Below are 18,479 nucleotides of genomic sequence, written 5' to 3'. Positions count from 1 at the left end.
GTGCATCCTTTCTGTGGCAGTAGCATCAAACTGGCAAAGCTGGAAAGGGTGGGGATGAGCAGAGAGATTCCTTCCTTGGGGGTAGGAAGTTGGACAGTCTCTGTGTCTCATGGAAAAGTGAGGTGAGAAGGAATACTAGAGATCAACAGCTCACAGCTGAAATTGTGATAGGCAGTGACCTCTTCCTGGCGGTTGCCAGCTGGCATTGGGAAGCTCTGCTTCATGCAGGGCTTAGCTTGGCTGCCAGCAGAGATGCCACGAGGAGATGGAGGCCCGTGTACACATGGGTGCAGACAGTGACACACCAGCCAGAATTAGGAGTGGCAGATGCTGTCCTGCATGCCTTACTGCCACTTGCAGGGAGCCAGATGACCCTTCTCCAGGGAGAAGCTGCTTTGGAGTAGGTAAGTTTTGGCCTGACTTGCTGCAGACATTCTCGTGGTCATAGCTTTATGTCCTATTTCTGTATTTTCTTGTATAAAGCTGTATTTCCCAGTTTTATCTGGGAAGAATCACCCCAGCTCTGCTGGGTGCACAGACAGACTGGCTCCTATGAAGTCCAACTCTGCTGAAGGGGAAGTTTCCTTTGCCCTCCATGAGTCTGAATCTGTGCAAGCCTTCAATCATCAATGGCAGTTCAGTTGCAAGTAGCTGCCTGGCATGACTGGGTGAAGGCAGGACTGCTTCAGGGTCAGGTTAAAGTATTATGGTGCCAGACTTTCTATGGAAAGCACTTCAGGGCAGCTTGGAGGGGCTGTGAGCACGAGAGTGGAGGTCCCAGTATTCCCCAGGATGTAGGCACTGATGCTATGTATAGTGTTGTTGCAGTCTCTCTTTTTATTTCAGTGTTAGAAAAATTAATCCACTAACACTAGAGGTTTAAAGGGGAGAGAGGAGTCCTGCAACTTTATTTGAATAAAGGGAGAAGTCGTGGGCATTTTCCACAGGATGTCTCAAATTTTTGGAGGATGCAGCCTCCTTTTTATCCCAATTTCCTATCTGCATTTCCCTCTCTTTCCCCATTGGCTGAGGTACCTGAGAGGTACAGACTTCTCAAAATGCCTAATACCTAAAACTCCCTTCTGTTGTATGCCCACCCCTTTTCCTTGTGTCAGTGGAATTTCTATGGAATGGTTGTTCCATTTGTTTCTTTCATCTCTCTATAGCTAGCATTATTTATAAGCAGACAGTCTTTGTAAAGACAAATCCCTCATTCCTTTCACCAGGCTGCTCGGCACACTTGTCCTCAGCCTTCAGCACCTGATGACCTCGGGAAGGCTAATCCTGCGGGAATCCCTTGTGGACAGGAACAACAGAGTCACTGGTGTAAGTCCTCCGTGGACAGCCTGGCTGTAAGGCCTTGTGGGAAACCTCATGTGGCACTCCCCATGTGGACTGGGGGCTGAGGGGGAATCTAAAGGGCTGTTTGAGCTGGAAGTACTGTGGCATTTGTGCCAACTCTGCACAGGGATGCAGACAGTTTACATCCACCCAGAAATTTCTAGGAGAATCTACAAATGCCTGAATGAGCAGAGGGAGGCTTTGTAAAACCTCCTCAAATCTGGGCAATGGATGTAGGAAGTGGCATCTCATCTGTGTCATGCACTGTGAAGTGCATGTGTACGGGCTTCTACAGTGATGGAGTGAGGTGGGAGGTGGTAGGGTGCCTTGGTACCCCCAGCAAGTTTTAGGTTAAACACTAGCACTGACTTGATGGCTTAACAAGTGTCTGGGACAGCATGAATGTCTCTGACACCTGACTGCTCCTCTGCTCTGCTCTGCTCTGCTCTGCTCTGCTCTGCTCTGCTCTGCAGGTCCTGCTCTCCTCCTGCCCTGGGGCTCAGTCAGTCCTTTGCGCTTGTGGAAGATGAACACTACCCTAAAATGAGCTGTTTCCTACCAGCTGTGTGCAGACACAGCTCAGTAGATTCTGGGCTGCCAGACCTGTGTGCCAGGGCTGCTGGCAGGGCAGGAAGAGCAGAGGTGGAGCCAGCAGTCCTACAAGGTGCTGCATCTCTTCTTGCACTTCACACAGGCAGTATGACTAAACCCCACGGTGGCACATGGTATGCAGCTCTGTGGCCACCAGACCACTGGCCTGAGAGGCACAGGCACAGGTTGCTGGTGTTGCTGGACTTCTGGATCACAGAGCAGGTCCAGGTAGAAACTGAGCATTTCCAGGATGATTTTTAGCCTGTGCAGCTCAGTGGATAAATGTTTATGCCAGCAAAGAGACAGCACCTTGGTGCTGGTGTTGGTTTGAAGGGATTCCACTGTACCCTGTGGCCCAGCCCCTTTGCCCCTGGGTGCCTCTTCCCTTGTGCTAAGAGCAACACATGCTAATACACTGCTCTAACCACAACACAACCACATTCAGTTTTGCCTGGTTGGTTTTGGATTGTGCAGCCCTGGCTGCACAACAGCTGCAGGGGACAGAAATAGGACAGGCAAGAGCAGCCTGGGACCCTCTCACCTCAGCTTGGAAAAGACATGACCCCGAGAGAGGTTGCTCCTTTAGCAAAGTGGGAATAAAGCCATTAGACTTCCTGCTAGTCCAAGTCCTGTTCTCCTCTAGGACTTGAGTTACTTGCACCCGTTTTTCTCCTGGTGGTTTGAAGAAGTGTTTTTAGAGCCTTGGCTTTTTATCCAGCTTCATCTCAGCCTTCTTCACCTTCCAGCCTTTGCTGCTGCCTTTCCTGATCACTGTACTGCTGCTTTCTTGGGCTGCATTTCTTTTCCCAGAAATGTATGTTTTCTAGGGATTGAGCTAAACCCAGAGTACATCCCCTTCAGCCTGCTAAGGAGTGATCTCTATGCTAATGTTTTCTGGCTTCTGCTGGGACATAATTTTTGTTTGTGTTGGGTTGAGATATGGCTGCCTACCTGCAGACCAAGGGTGTTCAGACCTGTGCTGGCTGTGCTGATACCCAGCAGGCTCTGTATTTCTCTGGCTGTCCTTTCTTGTCTCTTGTGATGCAGTTTCTTGGTGTGCTGATGGCTTCTCCAGCATTTTAATCCAAGCTGTCATGCTTAGGGATGCTCTGCCAGCTGTCTTGTGCCTCCTCAAGAGAGACTACTCCAAATCCTGCATGTTTTTGTGCTGGAGTCTCCCCAGTTCCCTTGTTAAAAATGCCTCGAGGTGACTTTCCTGGCCTCTTTATGGTAGATTTGTAAACTTGAGCCAGCTTTTATTCAGTGAAACATGGAGTTTGAGAAGCTGTGGAGGAGGTGTTTTGTTATGTCTAGCTTGTTGATGGATGCAGACAACAAAGCCTAATATAAATATGCTTCTTGTGGGGATGTGACCATCTTTCTTCTGCTTGTTTCCACCAGCTTCTCAATTCTTTTTTTCTTCCATGCTCCCCTTTCTCTCTTTTGTGACATTTCTGCTATTGTTTTGTGGCTGCTGAGCTCTCAGGCCATTTCACTTTCTGCTTGTAGATCTACATTGAGTTGGATTTGCGCTACCAGCCTCCAAATGACTCAGCAGGGACCTGGGTTGAAGAGGATTTTATTTATCTTATGAAAGACAGGTATGGAAATCCTAGGAAGAGCAAATTTTCAGGCAGTTTATACAGCTGTTTTTGTCAGTGGCAGCCTTTGGGATGCAATCCAGCCTCGTTTACTGTCCACTTCTGGTCAGGCTGATGCATCTCAACTCTACAGCAGTAATAAGGGAGCAGGATTCTTGGATAAAAATAGCTTGTCATCACAACGAGCCTTTGACTTGATCTGCTGTAGGTGCTGGGAGTCCTGGGACTCCCTGGGAGAGTATTTCTCCCTTGAGAGCATTTCTACAGCCATTCTGGCTTGAGGTTGCAAAGTTCGGAGTGCATGGCTTTGGCCTCCAGCAGCTCCATGCAGCCTGCACACTAGCAGTGCCCAAAGCAGGGGAGTTGTGGGTTTCTAGGCAGACAGGATGACAGGCAGCAGCAAGGCCTGCAGAGTGTCACTTGTGGAACTACAGGGAAAACAGCAGACAGTGGATGGACAGTGGATAAGTTTAGGAGAAAGTTGCTGATGTCCCTGCCAAGAAATAAACATGACAATGGCTGGGGCACTGTTACTTACATGCATCAGGAAACAGCCATGGCACACTGGTCTTTGCAGGAAAACATCTTTTATTTTTACAGTTCGGACTTAATCATCCACAATCCTGGATTTGAGCAGCTGGAGTAAGTAGCCCTTGAATGTCTTGGCTCACCCTCCTGGGTGGAGGGCAGTGCACAGCCCATGTGGCAGGGCTGATGTATGGCTCATGGCATGGGGTGGGACTTGCAGGACTGCCGAGTGCCCGAGAGGGAAGGAACTGGACAAGAAGGCTGCTGCACTAGGCAGGAAGCTGGCAAAAGGTCTGGGGAGTGATGAAGAAGAGGAAGAGGAGGAGGATTTCTATGATACATCTGAGATTGAGGCCTCGGGCATCATCTTCAGCCCTGTGAAGAGGTATCCATGGCATGCTCTTCTTTCTGGTCCTTGCTTGGGTTCTGGGGTAGAAAGTTCCAAATCCTGGGAAATTCCTGCAGCTCATGGCAGTCTGCTTCGGCACAGTGTTAGAAAATTTCTGTTTCTAATGGCCCTAGACAGGGTATGTTGGGGATTTGCTCATTCCCAAGGCAGTGGGCCAGGTTTTCTGTTGCTTCCCTTGGTGGGGACTTATTCAGGTCCATCTTGACATGGACACCTGCTCACCTGGGCTTTTTTCTTTTGTGCAGCCGCTCCAGACTCTGCTCTGCACGGGACCTCTTTGCAATCCCAACACCGCAGAGTTTCCAGGTACTGCAGCATTGAGTGCATATCCCCATAGCTGCCTCTGGCCCTGCAGCCAGTCCTCACTGCCTTGCTGCAGGCCTGGGCTTCTCCAGTTGCCACATACTCGGTTGTGGTCTCTAACATGAAGACCATCATGCTTTATGTGACTTCCCCAGGCAAGATGTGAGATTCCCTGAATGCATCCCTGACTGCTGGCCTCAGTCTCAGTAAACCTATGTAGTTAGCTATGGATAAAATGAAGGGAATCAGCTACACATGCCATTGCAAAATACTCACTGAGCAGAGCTTCAGAGAGCACCCAGGCATGGCTGGTGCCTGCCAGCTTTCCCAGGGCATTGTCTGTCCTTCTTAGGGACAGCTGTGGGACATGACCAGGGCCAGAGGGCTATGTGGGAGCCTGCTTGGACATACCAGGAAGCTGTTAGGAAGCTGTGGCTCTGGGTGATTATCTGACATCAGGCTAAATTGACTTCAAGGCAAATCTCCCAGCCTGGCTATGGATTTAAATCCTTCCCTGGTTCTAAGTAAACATAGACTCACATTTAGTCCTGTCAGCCAAGCAGGAAGTTTTTGTGAGGGTTGAATTTCTCACCATCATTCTCTTGAGACAATTACTCTGTACCTTAACAATTGCCTAATTATTTGTATTGAGAGCAAATGTGAGTACATTTCTTGCATCTCTTAGACTCATAAGCAGTTGCTGTAAATGAGACAGCCGTGTTCCAGTCTTTCCAGTGGTCTCCATTCAAAGAGGAGTATTAACAGAAGATAAAAAGGGCATATTCTCCAAGATGCTCTGTGGACCCTGCCATGTGGGAGCAGTGGGTTTGCAACCCCTTGGGATCAAGTGCTGCTGGGGAAAGTCTGCTCTTGTCATAAGTACTGGGGCTCTTACACTCGATTTCCTCACTTGTCTGAAAGAAACAAGTATCTCAAATACTGCTTTGGTCTGTCCTGGCTGCAGCAGATTTCAGCAGCCATGCTTTTGTCTGCCCTAGTCATCCACCTCTGCACTGAGAGTGCCCTGTACATATGCTTACTGGTATTGTATGCACAATACCTCAGGATGGAGATGTAAACAAGGAGAGTGCTGATTCAAACAAGCAGAGTGCTGATTTTCTCCCATATTTTCTCAGGTTGGGATTAATGTAATTGAAGCACAGAAGCTGGTGGGGGTGAACATCAACCCCTTTGTCACAGTCAAGGTGGGAGAGGAAAAGAGGCACACAGCAACACAGAAGTCAACAAATTGCCCCTTCTACAATGAAGTATGTGACATGGACAGAGACTCTGTCCTTGCCCCACTGGTGTCCTGAGTGACTTGGGACCATCCTTGCAAGGGCTGCCTGGAAGCCTGGGGCTCAGCTATCTTGCTCTTCTTTTTCAGTATTTTTTGTTTGACTTCTATGAGCCAAGGGACATTTTATTCCACAGACTCATAGAGATCTCGGTATGTATGTGTTCCTCTTCATCTTTCATGTTAGCCTGATGCTTCTGTGTGTAGACAGTGGGAGCAATGGGCAAAGCAAGGGTACCAATACCATGGTTCCATCCAGAATCACCTGCCCATTGAGAACCACAGGGTCTTCCTGTGGCTGCGCTGGGCAGAGACCTAACCCTGCTCTGAGCCAGTGCTGGGCAGTGCTGCTTTCCCACCTCCTCCAGGTAAGGGTTTTTCTTCACGCTGTGGCTGAAGTGGTGCCTCTGGGGCACTTTCTTGCCTTGTTGTCTTGTTGTTTTGGCAGCAATTCCCTACAGCCCCTTAGCCTGGAGCCTGCAGGTCATGAAGGTAACTGACTGATGTGGGGGGAGCTCAGAAATTATTTATGCTGTAGCAAAACAGGCAGAGAGGTTGAAAATCCCTTGGCCCAAAGCACAAAAGTTTCTCCAAGACACAGGGATGTTCTGAAGATACAGCTAAACCTGGCCAGAATGTCCTTTGCCAAGTGGTCTCCAGCACTTTCCCTGTGAAAGACTGCGTGTCTCCTGTTGATGAGAGTTTAGCAAGTGCTGAGCAACACTTGGGTTTTGGCAGAGACACTGGCCTTGTGGGGTCATGGCTCTGCCCTACCCAGCAGTATATGGACTCAGTGACTTCCTGTGGGAAAACAGATCTGTCCTAGCTCCATTGTTTGGGTGTGGCTTACCTGGGTCTGCAGAAGCTGAATTGGTTGCACATGACTGCCTTGGTCTGGGTTTGACTGAGGGCTATGGGCTGGTGGGCTTTGTGGGACTGGTTGGTTAGGAATGGGTTAGTCCTAGAGCTAACACTGATGGGTTAATCTGCATGAGGAGATTGCAACCAATGCCTCAGCTATGCTTTGGAATAAGCACCTCTTGGCAGCCCTGTGTTCTTGAGAGATAATTGGATGTGTCACCTGGCTGCCCACACCTCATGGTGCTCAAGGGGACTTGTGCTGTCTGCAGGTTTTTCACTCAAAGAAGATACCATTTCTGGGAACTTGCATAGGAACGTTCAAGATGGATGTTGAGACAGTGTACAGCCAGCCAGGTATGAGGGACTGCATTGCATACCTGTGCCTGACCCTGGCTCTGTCTGAAATTGGTGTTTCTTTCATGCTCTAATGGGTCTGGTCAGGGCCTTGGCTTTAAAACACTTAGTTTGCATGAAGACCTGAATTTGCTTCTCCACCCAGTTGTCTGAAGGCTGGTCTGAGGCAGGGTCAGAGCCAAGGCAGTCTTTGTGTGGATGGAGTTGGATGTGAAATGGTAGCCTGGCTGCTCCCTAGGGAACTCCTTCTCTTCCCTCTCAGATCACAGATTTTTCCAGAAGTGGGCAGTTATCAGTGACCCCACGGACACCCACGCAGGTGTGAAAGGCTTTGTGAAGTGCAACATCTCTGTCTCTGCACGTGGAGATACTGTGGGCTTCCTTCCCACCTATTCCAGGAACCAGGATGAGGACATTGAAAGGTAGGTGCAGTGGGATCTTGCATGCTCCTGGGGAACACTGCCATGTCTCTCTTCACACTACCTTTTTTGCCCTATTTTCCTATTTTTCTGATGGGCAAAGAGCCAGTGAAAAAGACCTATGGTAAGGCAGGATCCAGTCTTCCTGCCAGTCAGTGAATTTCCCATCATTGTGTTCCATGGACTCCAGGAGAGAGGCATAACATGAATTTGTCTTACAGGAACCTGTTGCTGCCTAAGAGAGTCCCTGCAGAGAGACCCTGGGCCAGAGTCTGCATCAAATTGTATCGTGCTGAGGGCCTGCCCAGCATGGGAGCAGGCATCATGGGTGGTATCTCCAAGATCATAGGGGAGAGAAAAATCTTTATTGACCCATACGTGCAAGTCTCATTCTGTGGGCAACAGGTGAGTCTGAGGGGAATCTGTGTTGGGACAGGCTGATTCTTCCTTGGCTGTGTGGCAGCATGTGGTGGGCTCATGGTGCCAGGAGTCTCCATGGGGTACAGTAATCCCACTGAAAATGGGCTGGGAGAACCCAGGTGTTAGTGTCTTTAGCAGTGCCCTGAGCTGTGTGGCCATGGTTGTGCAGTGTCTGGATGAGAAGGCTGTTCTCTGCTTGTGTCTCTACAGAGAGCTGCTCATGGGGCAGCCCCAGCCCTGGGCACAGCTACTGGCTGAGCTACTGGCTTTGCAGGCAGAGATTCATATCCTTGAACATAGGGACAGGGTCAAATAAATCCTGGAGTAGAAGTCCTTTTTCTGTGTCAAGCTGGACTCAGCCTGAGACCCTTGAGAGACTTTACTGAGATAATGGCCTAGTTTTTGCACACAGGGTCAGGGTTTCTGGTTCTGTAATATCCATTAATATGAGAATCAATCCCTGGGCAGTCTTGTGGGCCTGGAGTGCTTCAGGCAAGCCTTTCATACCTCTGAGTCTGCTGCCCCCTTGCATTCTCTTGATTGTGCAGGTCATGCCAGGGCCTTGGGACAGCCTCCCACTAACGAAACAGAGAGGAATTGCAGGAACAGGGATAGGAGCAGAGACACTGCTGCCCCCAGAGCCTGCCCAGCATTGTCTGCAGGTGGTACAAGAGTACATGCCATTCCCAGACAAGCTCTGAGGTTTTCCTTTCTCTGGGCACCTGTTGGGACTGTGCGATTTTCACACCTTCTCCTTCCCAGGGGGAAACATCAGTGGAGACCAGCACCACTGAGCCTGAGTGGAACGAACAGATCAGTTTCATTGAGATGTTCCCTCCTCTGTCCAGGAAGATAAAAGTCCAGGTGCTGGATGATGCCAATGTTGGTGATGTGGCCATTGCCACACACTACATAGACCTGCAGGAGATCTCGGACCCTGACAGGAATGGTGAGGCTTGGCATGGCTGCCTCGGGGCAGGATGTCCTGGGCAGCCCCGTGCCATGCACGTTCTGCTTGGCATGCTGGTCTCCTGGGGAGCAGAAGTGGCTGAAGCATGCTAACTTTTTCTGGTCTGGTGTCCTGGGCATTCCTCTTGGTGGAGGTCTCTCTGCAGCAGCACCCTGGAGCATAATGAAATGCTGTCCTTGTCTCTGCAGGCTTTAACCCCACGTTTGGCCCAGCCTGGGTGAACCTGTATGGCTCGCCCCAGAACTCAGCTCTGCGGGATGTCCACAAAGAGCTCAATGAAGGCAAGGGTGAGGGCATCTTCTACCGTGGGCGCATCCTCATGGCCATCACAGTGGAGATCTTCAGCAGCGCCCGCGCCGCAGAGAGGAAGCTTGGGGACAGGACGAGAGGTGCCCTGAAAAAACTGAAGCTGAAGAAGAAAAGTAAAAAATCCAAGGAGAAAACTAAAGAACTGAGCCAGCTGCAGGGAGAGGAGGAGGCTGGGGACTCTCAGGAGGCCGAGCAGCCCAGGGAGGTCACTGTGGAGGTGGAAGAGCTTCATCCACTCCCCGAGGTGAGTTCTCCTGTGCTGACAAAGGTGCCAGTCTTTGGCATGCACAGTTGGGAAGGAAGGAAGGTGGGAGGTAGCTGTGGTGGTGCAATAGGCACCCCTTAGCCTGCAACCTGCTCAGTGGTTTCACACAAGCATCAGCCAATCCATGGCTCTGCATTAGCACCTTAGGGTTTCAAAAAAATCTTACTTTGCTTCTGGCAGCCCAGTGGTGATCTCAACAGCATCCTGCTGAGGTCCTGTGGGAGGGTTGGCAGGCATTTGTTGTGCCCTGGTGCTCAGGCAGTGTTTTGGCACACAAGGCTCTCAGGCTGATTTTCTGTCTCCTTGCTCAGAATGTGTTGGGGAGAAAGGATGAATTCCTTCTCTTTGCTGCTTTCTTTGAAGCCACTATGATGGACTCCTCTCTCATCTCAAAACCTGTCAGCTTTGAAGTCTCTATAGGTGGGTATTCCCCAGGGCCCCATGTCCAGAAACTGTGGGAACAGTGTGAATCTCCCTCTGACAGCCAAGTCAGTTCTTGACACTGCACTGTCAAGTCAGCTTGGGAACTTGGGAAGGGTTGAGGAATGAGTCAGGGAGTGTGCACAGTGCTTTACTTACCTGAAAAGCCTGAAATCTCTTTTATGGGATTGGAGATTTGCACCATTTGTGTGAATTGTTTTGGAAAAGTTTTGGGAAACTCTTCTAGCAAGTGGGGGTACAGAGAAGTAGTAGGATTTGGTAGCAAGAAAGGGAAACAAAGGAGGGAAAGCTGGGATACTGGAGCTGGCCATGTGACTGTGAGGGGATGTGACAACAAGTGATGGGTAAACAGTGGCCTGAGAGTGGGTCAGTCCTGCTAAACTGCATGGATGGATGTGCTTGATGCTGAGATACTACTTGAGGAGCTGATGCTGGCCCCAGTGTAGGGATGTAGATGGTAGTGAGCAGGCACTTGGTGGAGCTTCAGCAGAACTGAAGAAGGCATACACAAGGACCTCCTTGCAACTGTTCAGCTCCCTCTAAGACCTCCTGGTTGTCCATGTGATATGCTGATGGTTGGACACAGTTGCTAGTTCCCAAAGCAGTAAATACCCCTGTGCTTCTCTTGGCAGGAAGACTGTCAAGAGTCTGGTTTTGCCAGCTAGAAAACTTCTTTTCTAAAAAAATCTGAGTGATCACACTTACCTGTTTATAATTTAATGCTCATCTTCAAGGGAACTATGGCAAATCTGAAGAGGTTGTGACCAAAGGATGGCAAAAAGTGGAAAAAGGAGAAGTGAAAGAAGAAAGGCAGCCTTTACTGGATGCTGTTTCAGGTGGTGAGCAGGATGCTGAAATCCTAACTCCAGCTTTAGGAGCACTGAACAAATCAGTGACAAAGAGCCAGAGACCAGAGCCCATGGAGTATGACAAGTAAGTCTTCTATATCTTTCTGTCCCACCTTTCCTGGAGCTGTCACAGCTTCCCAGGTTGGTTGTTCCAGATGTTATTAGAGGTCTTCTCAGCAATGCATCATAAGTTTCTCCTCTCTGCAACCCTGCAGCTTGCCATGGTCCAGCTGGCTGAGATTTCCCACTAGCTCTATGAGCCCTATGGTGTCTGCTTGATGTGTGCATATGGCCAAGGACAGGGTCCCAAGGAAACTGAGACCTGTCAATAACAGCCATCCCTTTTCTGCTTCACAAGCAGCATCCTAAGGGCTTGTTTGGAGTGAGGAAGTAGGAGAGGCATAGCTCTTCTAAGGATGTGTTTGCTCTGTGAATGCTGCCTAGTTTGTCCCACAGGCCTGGCAACGTTGTGGTCTCTGTATTGTGAGGCATGTTTCTGCTACTTCTTAGTCACATAGCAGCAAGAAATCTTGACAGCATCCTATGCTCCTGTCAGCCTCATTCATCTCAGGATGTGTTGCTGTCTCTACTAGAAACCCTGTGTGTTAGTTTGGGATGGCAGAGGGCAGCTCCAGTAGCTTGCACCCATGTCCATGGTGCAGAGCTCAAAGCATCCAATTAATTCCCTATGAGGGAGAGAGTGTTCAGCCTCTGCTCCCTTGTTGGGTGTGTTACGATATGGCATATGCTTTCTGTAGCAGTAGCCCTACTCTCTGCCTGCTGCCCTTAGGTCATACAGCTGCCTGCCCATGAGACATGAAAAGCCCTGCGTGTACGTGTGGAGCTACTGGGAGGATCACGCCTGGAGACTCTGCATTTCCAACCGGATTGTCAAGCTGGCAGAGCGCCTGGTAGCCTGCTCAGGGTGTTTGTCTGTGGCATGCTCCTTCCTGGTGTGCTTTGCTCATTGCATCCGTGCAAGATGTTTGCTGCCTTCACCACCCATGCAAGTCCATGTCTCTCACAGGGCTCAGTCCCACCTGTCTTTTGGACAGGTTGAGTGGGCCACATGGATTCGTGCTGTGCAACTTCCTGGTGGTGGTTCCTGGAGGAGTGAGTGATGTGATATGATCTCTGTGAGACCAAGTTCCTCTGCTGCCAGTCCTGAGCTATGTGGCCCTGAGTAGATGATTTGGCAAGCAGATGATCAGTCTTAGGTTGTCATGAAGGGGATGCAGTCTCTCCTCAGGACTTTGTCTTCCCTTTTGGGCTTGAAAATATGAAAGCAGAGCTTTCACAGTGTATGTTAGTGGCTGCTGAAGGACTGAGACACAAGGTGTTGTAACAACAAATGTTAAGGTTATCCTCAGGCTCTGTAGAGTCCCTGGCAGCATGGTGCTCATCTGCAGCACTCATGAATCCCAATTCTGCAGAAAGGCATAAGCCATTTGCAGCAAATGCATCCTTGCAAGGTTTTACTCTGAGCCCTCAGCCAGGTGCAAGCTTTGTGAATATTATGATTTCGCTACAGGAGCAGGGCTTGGATGATGTGGAGAAGCTCTTGAGAAGACCAAAGGCTAAAGCAGAAGAGCAGCTCAGAGAGGTGCTGGAGGAATTTGTGGCTGGATGCAGGTTAGCATGTCCCTGATTTCCTGAAGTTTGTTTTTTTCAAGTTATGAGGTCATATCATGTTCTGCCTGGGCTGTGTGCAGCCTTCTCTCTTGTCCTTTTGAGGTGGATGTGCAGAAGAAAATGAGGATGACTTGGGAAAAGGACCCTCCCTGTAGCTCTTCAAGCTTGGAGAGGCGACCCCAGTCCTGTTCTAAGAATCAGAGGGGTCATAGATGTCAGCCTCAGTGTTCCTGGGCCCCCACATGTTTCCTAAATGTGAAGGACATTTCCTTTCTCTTTTGAATCATGCAGTCAAAAGACCAATGTTTCAATCCCCATGACTGCCCTGTGGGCATTGATATGCACTTCAGTCCACAGTTCAACCATAGAAAGGGAGCCTCAGGTGCTGGAGACTCCCCAATGTACCTTCTGAACAAACAAGCTTGCAGAAGAGAGGGCTTTGCAGAAAGAGAGCCTCCCGATGCATCTGGTTTGCTACTGGGGATTTGGAGCTTGTGTCCCTGCTGCAAACTGGGCTCAACATGCTAAGTGCAGAGGATACAGAGCCTGTGCAGCTTTTCTCGTTGTAGGCAATATTCACTCAGCGCAGAGAGAAAAACAATGGCTCATCCAAATAACCTGGACAGATGTCGGACAAAATACCTGATGCGCAACATTGTAAGTCATGGGGCTTGGTGGTGTAATTGTAAGGGTTTGGTGGTGGTTGGTGGGAGCCTGAGCAATCTCTTCTCCTGGAAAGCTTCTGGAGGATCAGCAGGAATTGATGCTAAGAAGGAAACCTGGAGCTAAGACTCATTATATCAGTCATAGGCTTTTACTACAGCATCTCCCAGCTTCTGCTCAGAGCAATACAATTTCCAGCACAAGGAACAGAGACAGGATGTGGCCATGGCTGCCCCCAGTTTTGTGCAGATGCTGTGCCCTGGTGCTTTCCTTCAGCTCCACTGGGGCATTATATGGTTGAGTGCATGCATATTGCTGCCTGGTAGGTTGCTGGAGGCCTTTTGTTCCTGAAGGCAGTTTTGTAGTGGCTCACTGAGATCCCGCTACTGCCAAAAAATGTACCTTGGCTGAGTACATATTCAGCAGGTCTTAAAGGCAACACTTGGGCACTTACTACCCTGCACACAAGACCAGCTAGCTGAATGAGAGCACAATTACATATCCTCCATCACAGCACAGCAGAGCACAGCTGTAGAAACTAGTCTGTCAGACTACAAAACTTTGAAAGGCTGACCAAAATGCAGTGGCAGCAGCAGGAAATAAAATTCAGGCATATCTGGGTCCCAGTTCCCTTTCCTTTGCTTCATTGCATGTCATCACCTGAGCTATGGTGAAGATATTCTGCTAAGCCTGAGACACTCTGGAAGAGAGGACCCACCCAAGTTTTGCCGGTCCACAGTGGGTGTACACTCTGAATTTCTTCTGGATTTCATTATTAGTTTTGATTAATCCCAAAGTCTCTTTTCAAATGTGTACACTATCTTCGATATGTACTAACAGTGGTGGAAGCCAAGCCCTGTGTTGCAGTTTCCTATATCTTCATAATCCCACATTGCTGTGGGAAAGTCTCCCACAGGCACTGTCTGAAGCTTTAGATCACCAGCTTCTGAAATGTTTATTCTGTAGACATGTTTCTGTCCCAAATTTTAAAGCTCATGGACTTCTGTTACTGGGCTGATGAGTTCCTGGAGTCTCCAGCTCTTGGCACCCTTTGCTAAATGGCTTGTGACAGGTTCATGGAGGTTTGCTCTCGGCAGCTGGGCACTGAGCCATGGTGGAGGTCAGGGTGCAATGGGACAGGATGGATGTGGTCAGCACACAGTAGGCTCCCTAAAGACCCTGATGGGTGGCAGTGGGGCATGGCTGTGTGACTGGGTTGTGTGACAGCTGTGCTTTCTGTTCAGATCCTGTATGCAAAGCAGGGGCTCCATGTGAGACGGCGCCTGACTCGAGACAATGTCAAGGAGAAGGTTCAGGAGGCAAGGAAGATCCTGGCAAAGATTCGCTTCATGGCTAAAGAGGTACAGCAGCTCTTAGGGACCCTCTGCTCTGAGCTGGAGAGGGTAGGCAAGGAGAGGATACTGAGCTGGCTTCTGAGGGTCTCACAAGTCTGAGCTGAAGCTGTTCCTCTGCTGTCTTTCCTCACTATGTAAAATTCCAAGTTCCAGCTACTGGCACTTACCATGTTTCCATAGCTGTAATGAGGGATGAGGCCAAGCAGCTTTGCAGGGCTGTTGGTGGCAGAGCAGGGATCCAAGGAACTCTGCAGTAGGGAGGAGGCAGAGCCTCTCTGCCCCACCAGCTCAAGGCCTTGTCTGCAGCAAACAATTTTGTGTGGGAAAACAGCCTTGCCAGTGCTGCCTGCGCTTCCACTAGGCACTGACCCTAGACGAGATTCAAACTTGCATTGGAATAAGGTTCTTATCCATAGCAGAGACACTCCACATTCAGAGTTTCACTGTTTGTATTTTAAGTAACCGAAAAAAATTGATGTGTTGTTGTAGTGTCAAACAGAATGCTATGTTAGCTGACATAAGGGGGACAGATGCTGTTGGAAGTTTCACCAAGTGAAGTAAATAATTTTTGCATCTTTAGCTATGTGAGAATGATACACAATTGTAGTGATGGTGTTTGTCTTCCCAAGTCACCATTTCTGTAATGGAGCCCTACTGTTCTGGGGATGGTTGAACACCTGCCTGTCCACTGGAAGAGAGGAATAATTTTTTTTGTTTGCTTTGCTTGTGTGGTGGGGCAGCTTTTCTTTCCCTATTAAACTGTTTTTATCTCAATCCATGACTTCTTTCACTTCTACTTTCCGGATCCTCTTTGCCATGACACCAAGAGACAGTGAGTAAGGGGCTGCATGGGGCTGAGTTGCCAGCTGAGGTTAAAGCACAATACCTCCAGAGCCATATTGCAGGGCTGTCTTTCAGAAGCATGTGGCCAGTGTTAAGTCCTTTATTTCTGGATCTCTAAACCCCCATTGCTCAGCAGTCCCTCCTGTGAGAGGATGAAGCTTGGCAGTGGAAGGAGCATGCTGTTCCCTTTCCTCCCTCCAGCCCCAGTGCACTCTCCCTGATGTACTCATCTGGATGCTCAGTAACAACAAGCGTGTAGCATATGCCAGAATTCCTGCACAAAACATCCTCTACTCAGTGGTTGAAGAGGAGAAAGGCAAAGACTGTGCAAAGATCCAGACTGTCTTTATGAAGGTAGGGTTTATACCAAAACAGAGTGCTCTTGCTTGCTTCATGCTGTTTTCCCCTCCTTGCTTTCAGTCTTCCTTCCTGAAATCCTGGAGTTCACAATGAAACAATGAAACACAGCTCTCACTCCACAACTGCCTTTTGCCTCTGATGATGTGCTCTGACCTGTGCTCTTTGGTCAGTCCTAGACTGATAGTGATCAGCTTGGTCTGAGATATGAAACCTTCCAAACTTTCTGTGCTTTCAGGTCCCTGGCTTACACACTGGTGAGATCTTTGCCAAACTGGAAATCTACATGTGGCTTGGGGTAACCAAATATGCAAAAAACTGTTTGGCAGAGCTGCCTGAGGAGTTCCTTTCCAAGAGTGAGCAGGAGATAGCCCAGCTCTCAGCATACAGCCCTCCCAGCTGGCTCAGCAGGGATGGTGAGTGCAGATGCTAGTTCTTCACATAAACAGGAGAGCAGGGGCCTGAGAGGTCCCATCAATGGATTAATGTCTGTGGTGGTGCATTGTCCCCCCACAGCCCTTCACCTCCAGTCACACTGTGATCTGAGAATTATTTCTGGGAGTTAGGACCTGATCTAATGTAATCTCGAAGGCATGACTGGGACAGGCACGTCCAGTTTGATCTCACGAGGATGTATTTGCACATTCACAGCTAAAGCAGCAGACAGGATGGGTGCTTTGTAGGCATTGAACGTGCTGCCAGATTGACAATGGACATGAGTTCTGCCCCTCTGATGAGGCTTGATCCCCCATAGTAGATGCTCATAGCAGAACACTGCACATATCACATTTCATGTACTTCCAAAGATGTCTGGGGAGCCCATTAAGCTTGTCTGGCTTGCTAAACCTTTTGAGATGTACTGGCCTGAGAATCACAGTCCCTAGAAGTGGTAACTATTCCTCTCAGGTCGTGCCCACTCCTATATGGCTGGCCTTCTCCTTCAGGCATTTTTTTTTTGCCTCATACAGGACTTGGCTGGGGACTTCCTCTCTTCTTTTCTTACCAGATTTCAGCTATTTCCAGCTCCGAGCCCATCTGTATCAAGCTCGAGGTATCCTCCCTGCAGATGATAATGGCCTTTCAGATCCATTTGCAAGAGTGGTGTTTTCAACTCATTGCCAGACCACCAGGGTGAGACCACTTAAACTCTTGCCTCTGTCATCTTGGGATCTTGGGGAGAGAAAAATGTCTGTGCCCTCTCTGACATGTTAAAGGCCAGTGCTATGGCAGTCCTCCCAGGACTTTTGTATCCCCAGGCACTCAGGTATCTATGCTCTGAGCAGTGTGGTTATGTTCAGGGAATATTTGACAGTCACTGGGCATGGTCTCAGAGGTTGATTGGCATGTGCTAGTTTACCTTGAGTGGTGATCAACACTTTTATGATATCCCCTCCTGCCAGCCACCAGCTGCATGTAGCTGTGTGAGAGAGGCAATCAGCCAAGAGTTCCTCACTTTCCTGCATGTAGTTTATTTCCACTAATTGTGGAACACTGAGATTTTCTGTCTCCATTTGCAGATGCTGGAGGAGACACTGAGCCCTATGTGGAATGAGCTGCTTTTGTTTGACCAGCTCATTATTGATGGGAAGAAGGAAGAGTTGAAAACAGAGACCCCCATCATTATAATCAACCTTTTCAGCCACAATAAATTTGTAAGTATGGCCATGCTGCCTTCCTCCTGTTGTTTCCAGAAAAGGGAAGTTAGAGGAGCTCTTGAGTACTGGCACTTCTCTGTTTGGTTTCCATAGCTCAGCTTGGTCCTGATTCACTGGTGACAGTAAGTCATGGGGACTGTGGCTGAGGTTGAGACTCTTACTCAGAGATAATCTAAACTCGTTAGGGGCTGATGAGTGCTTATTGGATTCAGAATCTCTTATTTTTGAAGAAATACTATGCCTGCTTCCTTGGCAGGCTCATATTGCAGAGGGCTCATAGTCTGGGGAACTGATACTACTTTTAGTGCAGTTCCTTCCCCTGTGTCCCCAGATGGTGTCCTCAGGTGTCATGGATCATCCCTCCTCAGTCCTCCCTTTTCTCTGTTTATTAGTGCTTTAAAGTCACACTGTCCCCTAGAGCCTCTTTGTTATCCTAAGACTAATGATGTAACTTGTACTAGGTTCTGTGTAATTCAGCAGCTTTCCTGGGGTTCCAGTACAAGATAAACCCTGTCATATTGGGGTGAGTCCAGATAAGGCCACTAAGATGGAGAGACAGAGGAGGAGAGCTGAGTATATTCAGCCTACAGAGATCGAGAGAAAGCCACTGTCTTTTTGCTGTCTGCAACTACCTGGTGGAAAAGGATAGAAAAGCTCACTTCAGACTTGTCATGGAAGGTACCAAGGTGCCAAATGGCAAGCAGTAGGCACAAACTGGCAAAGAAGAAAATCCATCTTAATATAAGGAACAATTTTTACACAGAGGCAGATCATGCTGGGCCAGTAGCTCAGAGAGCTTGTAATGTATCTATCCTTGGAGATACTCAAACCCTGTCTGGAAGAGACTGAAAAACCTGATCTAGCTTTGATGTCCTCTGGTGCATGGTGCCAGTTTGTTTGCTGAGTTAAGTGAAACTGGTGCAGACATGCCTTTATGTGTTCTAGCTCTGGATGGAGCAGAGAAAATCAAAGCAGAGGATGACATGGGTGGAAGTGTAGTCTTGTAGTGTCCCAGAT

The 18,479-nt window shown here is 48.9% G+C and overlaps 1 protein-coding gene across 1 annotated transcript in view; it reads left to right on the top strand.

The window, feature by feature from the left end:
• The window catches only part of LOC306809612 (fer-1-like protein 4), a 37,958-nt gene that overhangs the window by 2,555 nt on the left and 16,924 nt on the right, over positions 1–18,479 (top strand). The window contains exons 4-25 of the mRNA XM_079321281.1: positions 1,227–1,326; positions 3,442–3,533; positions 4,134–4,175; positions 4,282–4,446; positions 4,716–4,776; positions 5,910–6,041; positions 6,161–6,223; positions 7,201–7,285; positions 7,548–7,707; positions 7,926–8,109; positions 8,887–9,073; positions 9,283–9,647; positions 9,980–10,088; positions 10,844–11,042; positions 11,748–11,868; positions 12,489–12,589; positions 13,159–13,246; positions 14,497–14,613; positions 15,652–15,804; positions 16,046–16,223; positions 16,814–16,938; positions 17,325–17,459. Of these exons, the coding sequence (XP_079177407.1) occupies positions 1,227–1,326; positions 3,442–3,533; positions 4,134–4,175; positions 4,282–4,446; positions 4,716–4,776; positions 5,910–6,041; positions 6,161–6,223; positions 7,201–7,285; positions 7,548–7,707; positions 7,926–8,109; positions 8,887–9,073; positions 9,283–9,647; positions 9,980–10,088; positions 10,844–11,042; positions 11,748–11,868; positions 12,489–12,589; positions 13,159–13,246; positions 14,497–14,613; positions 15,652–15,804; positions 16,046–16,223; positions 16,814–16,938; positions 17,325–17,459 (2,962 nt within the window). The remainder of the gene's footprint in view (positions 1–1,226; positions 1,327–3,441; positions 3,534–4,133; positions 4,176–4,281; positions 4,447–4,715; positions 4,777–5,909; positions 6,042–6,160; positions 6,224–7,200; positions 7,286–7,547; positions 7,708–7,925; positions 8,110–8,886; positions 9,074–9,282; positions 9,648–9,979; positions 10,089–10,843; positions 11,043–11,747; positions 11,869–12,488; positions 12,590–13,158; positions 13,247–14,496; positions 14,614–15,651; positions 15,805–16,045; positions 16,224–16,813; positions 16,939–17,324; positions 17,460–18,479) is intronic.

Source organism: Erithacus rubecula, assembly GCF_903797595.1.
Source record: "Erithacus rubecula genome assembly, chromosome: 18".
Taxonomy (NCBI): domain Eukaryota; kingdom Metazoa; phylum Chordata; class Aves; order Passeriformes; family Muscicapidae; genus Erithacus; species Erithacus rubecula.
This window is presented reverse-complemented; position numbering and strand designations above follow the sequence as displayed.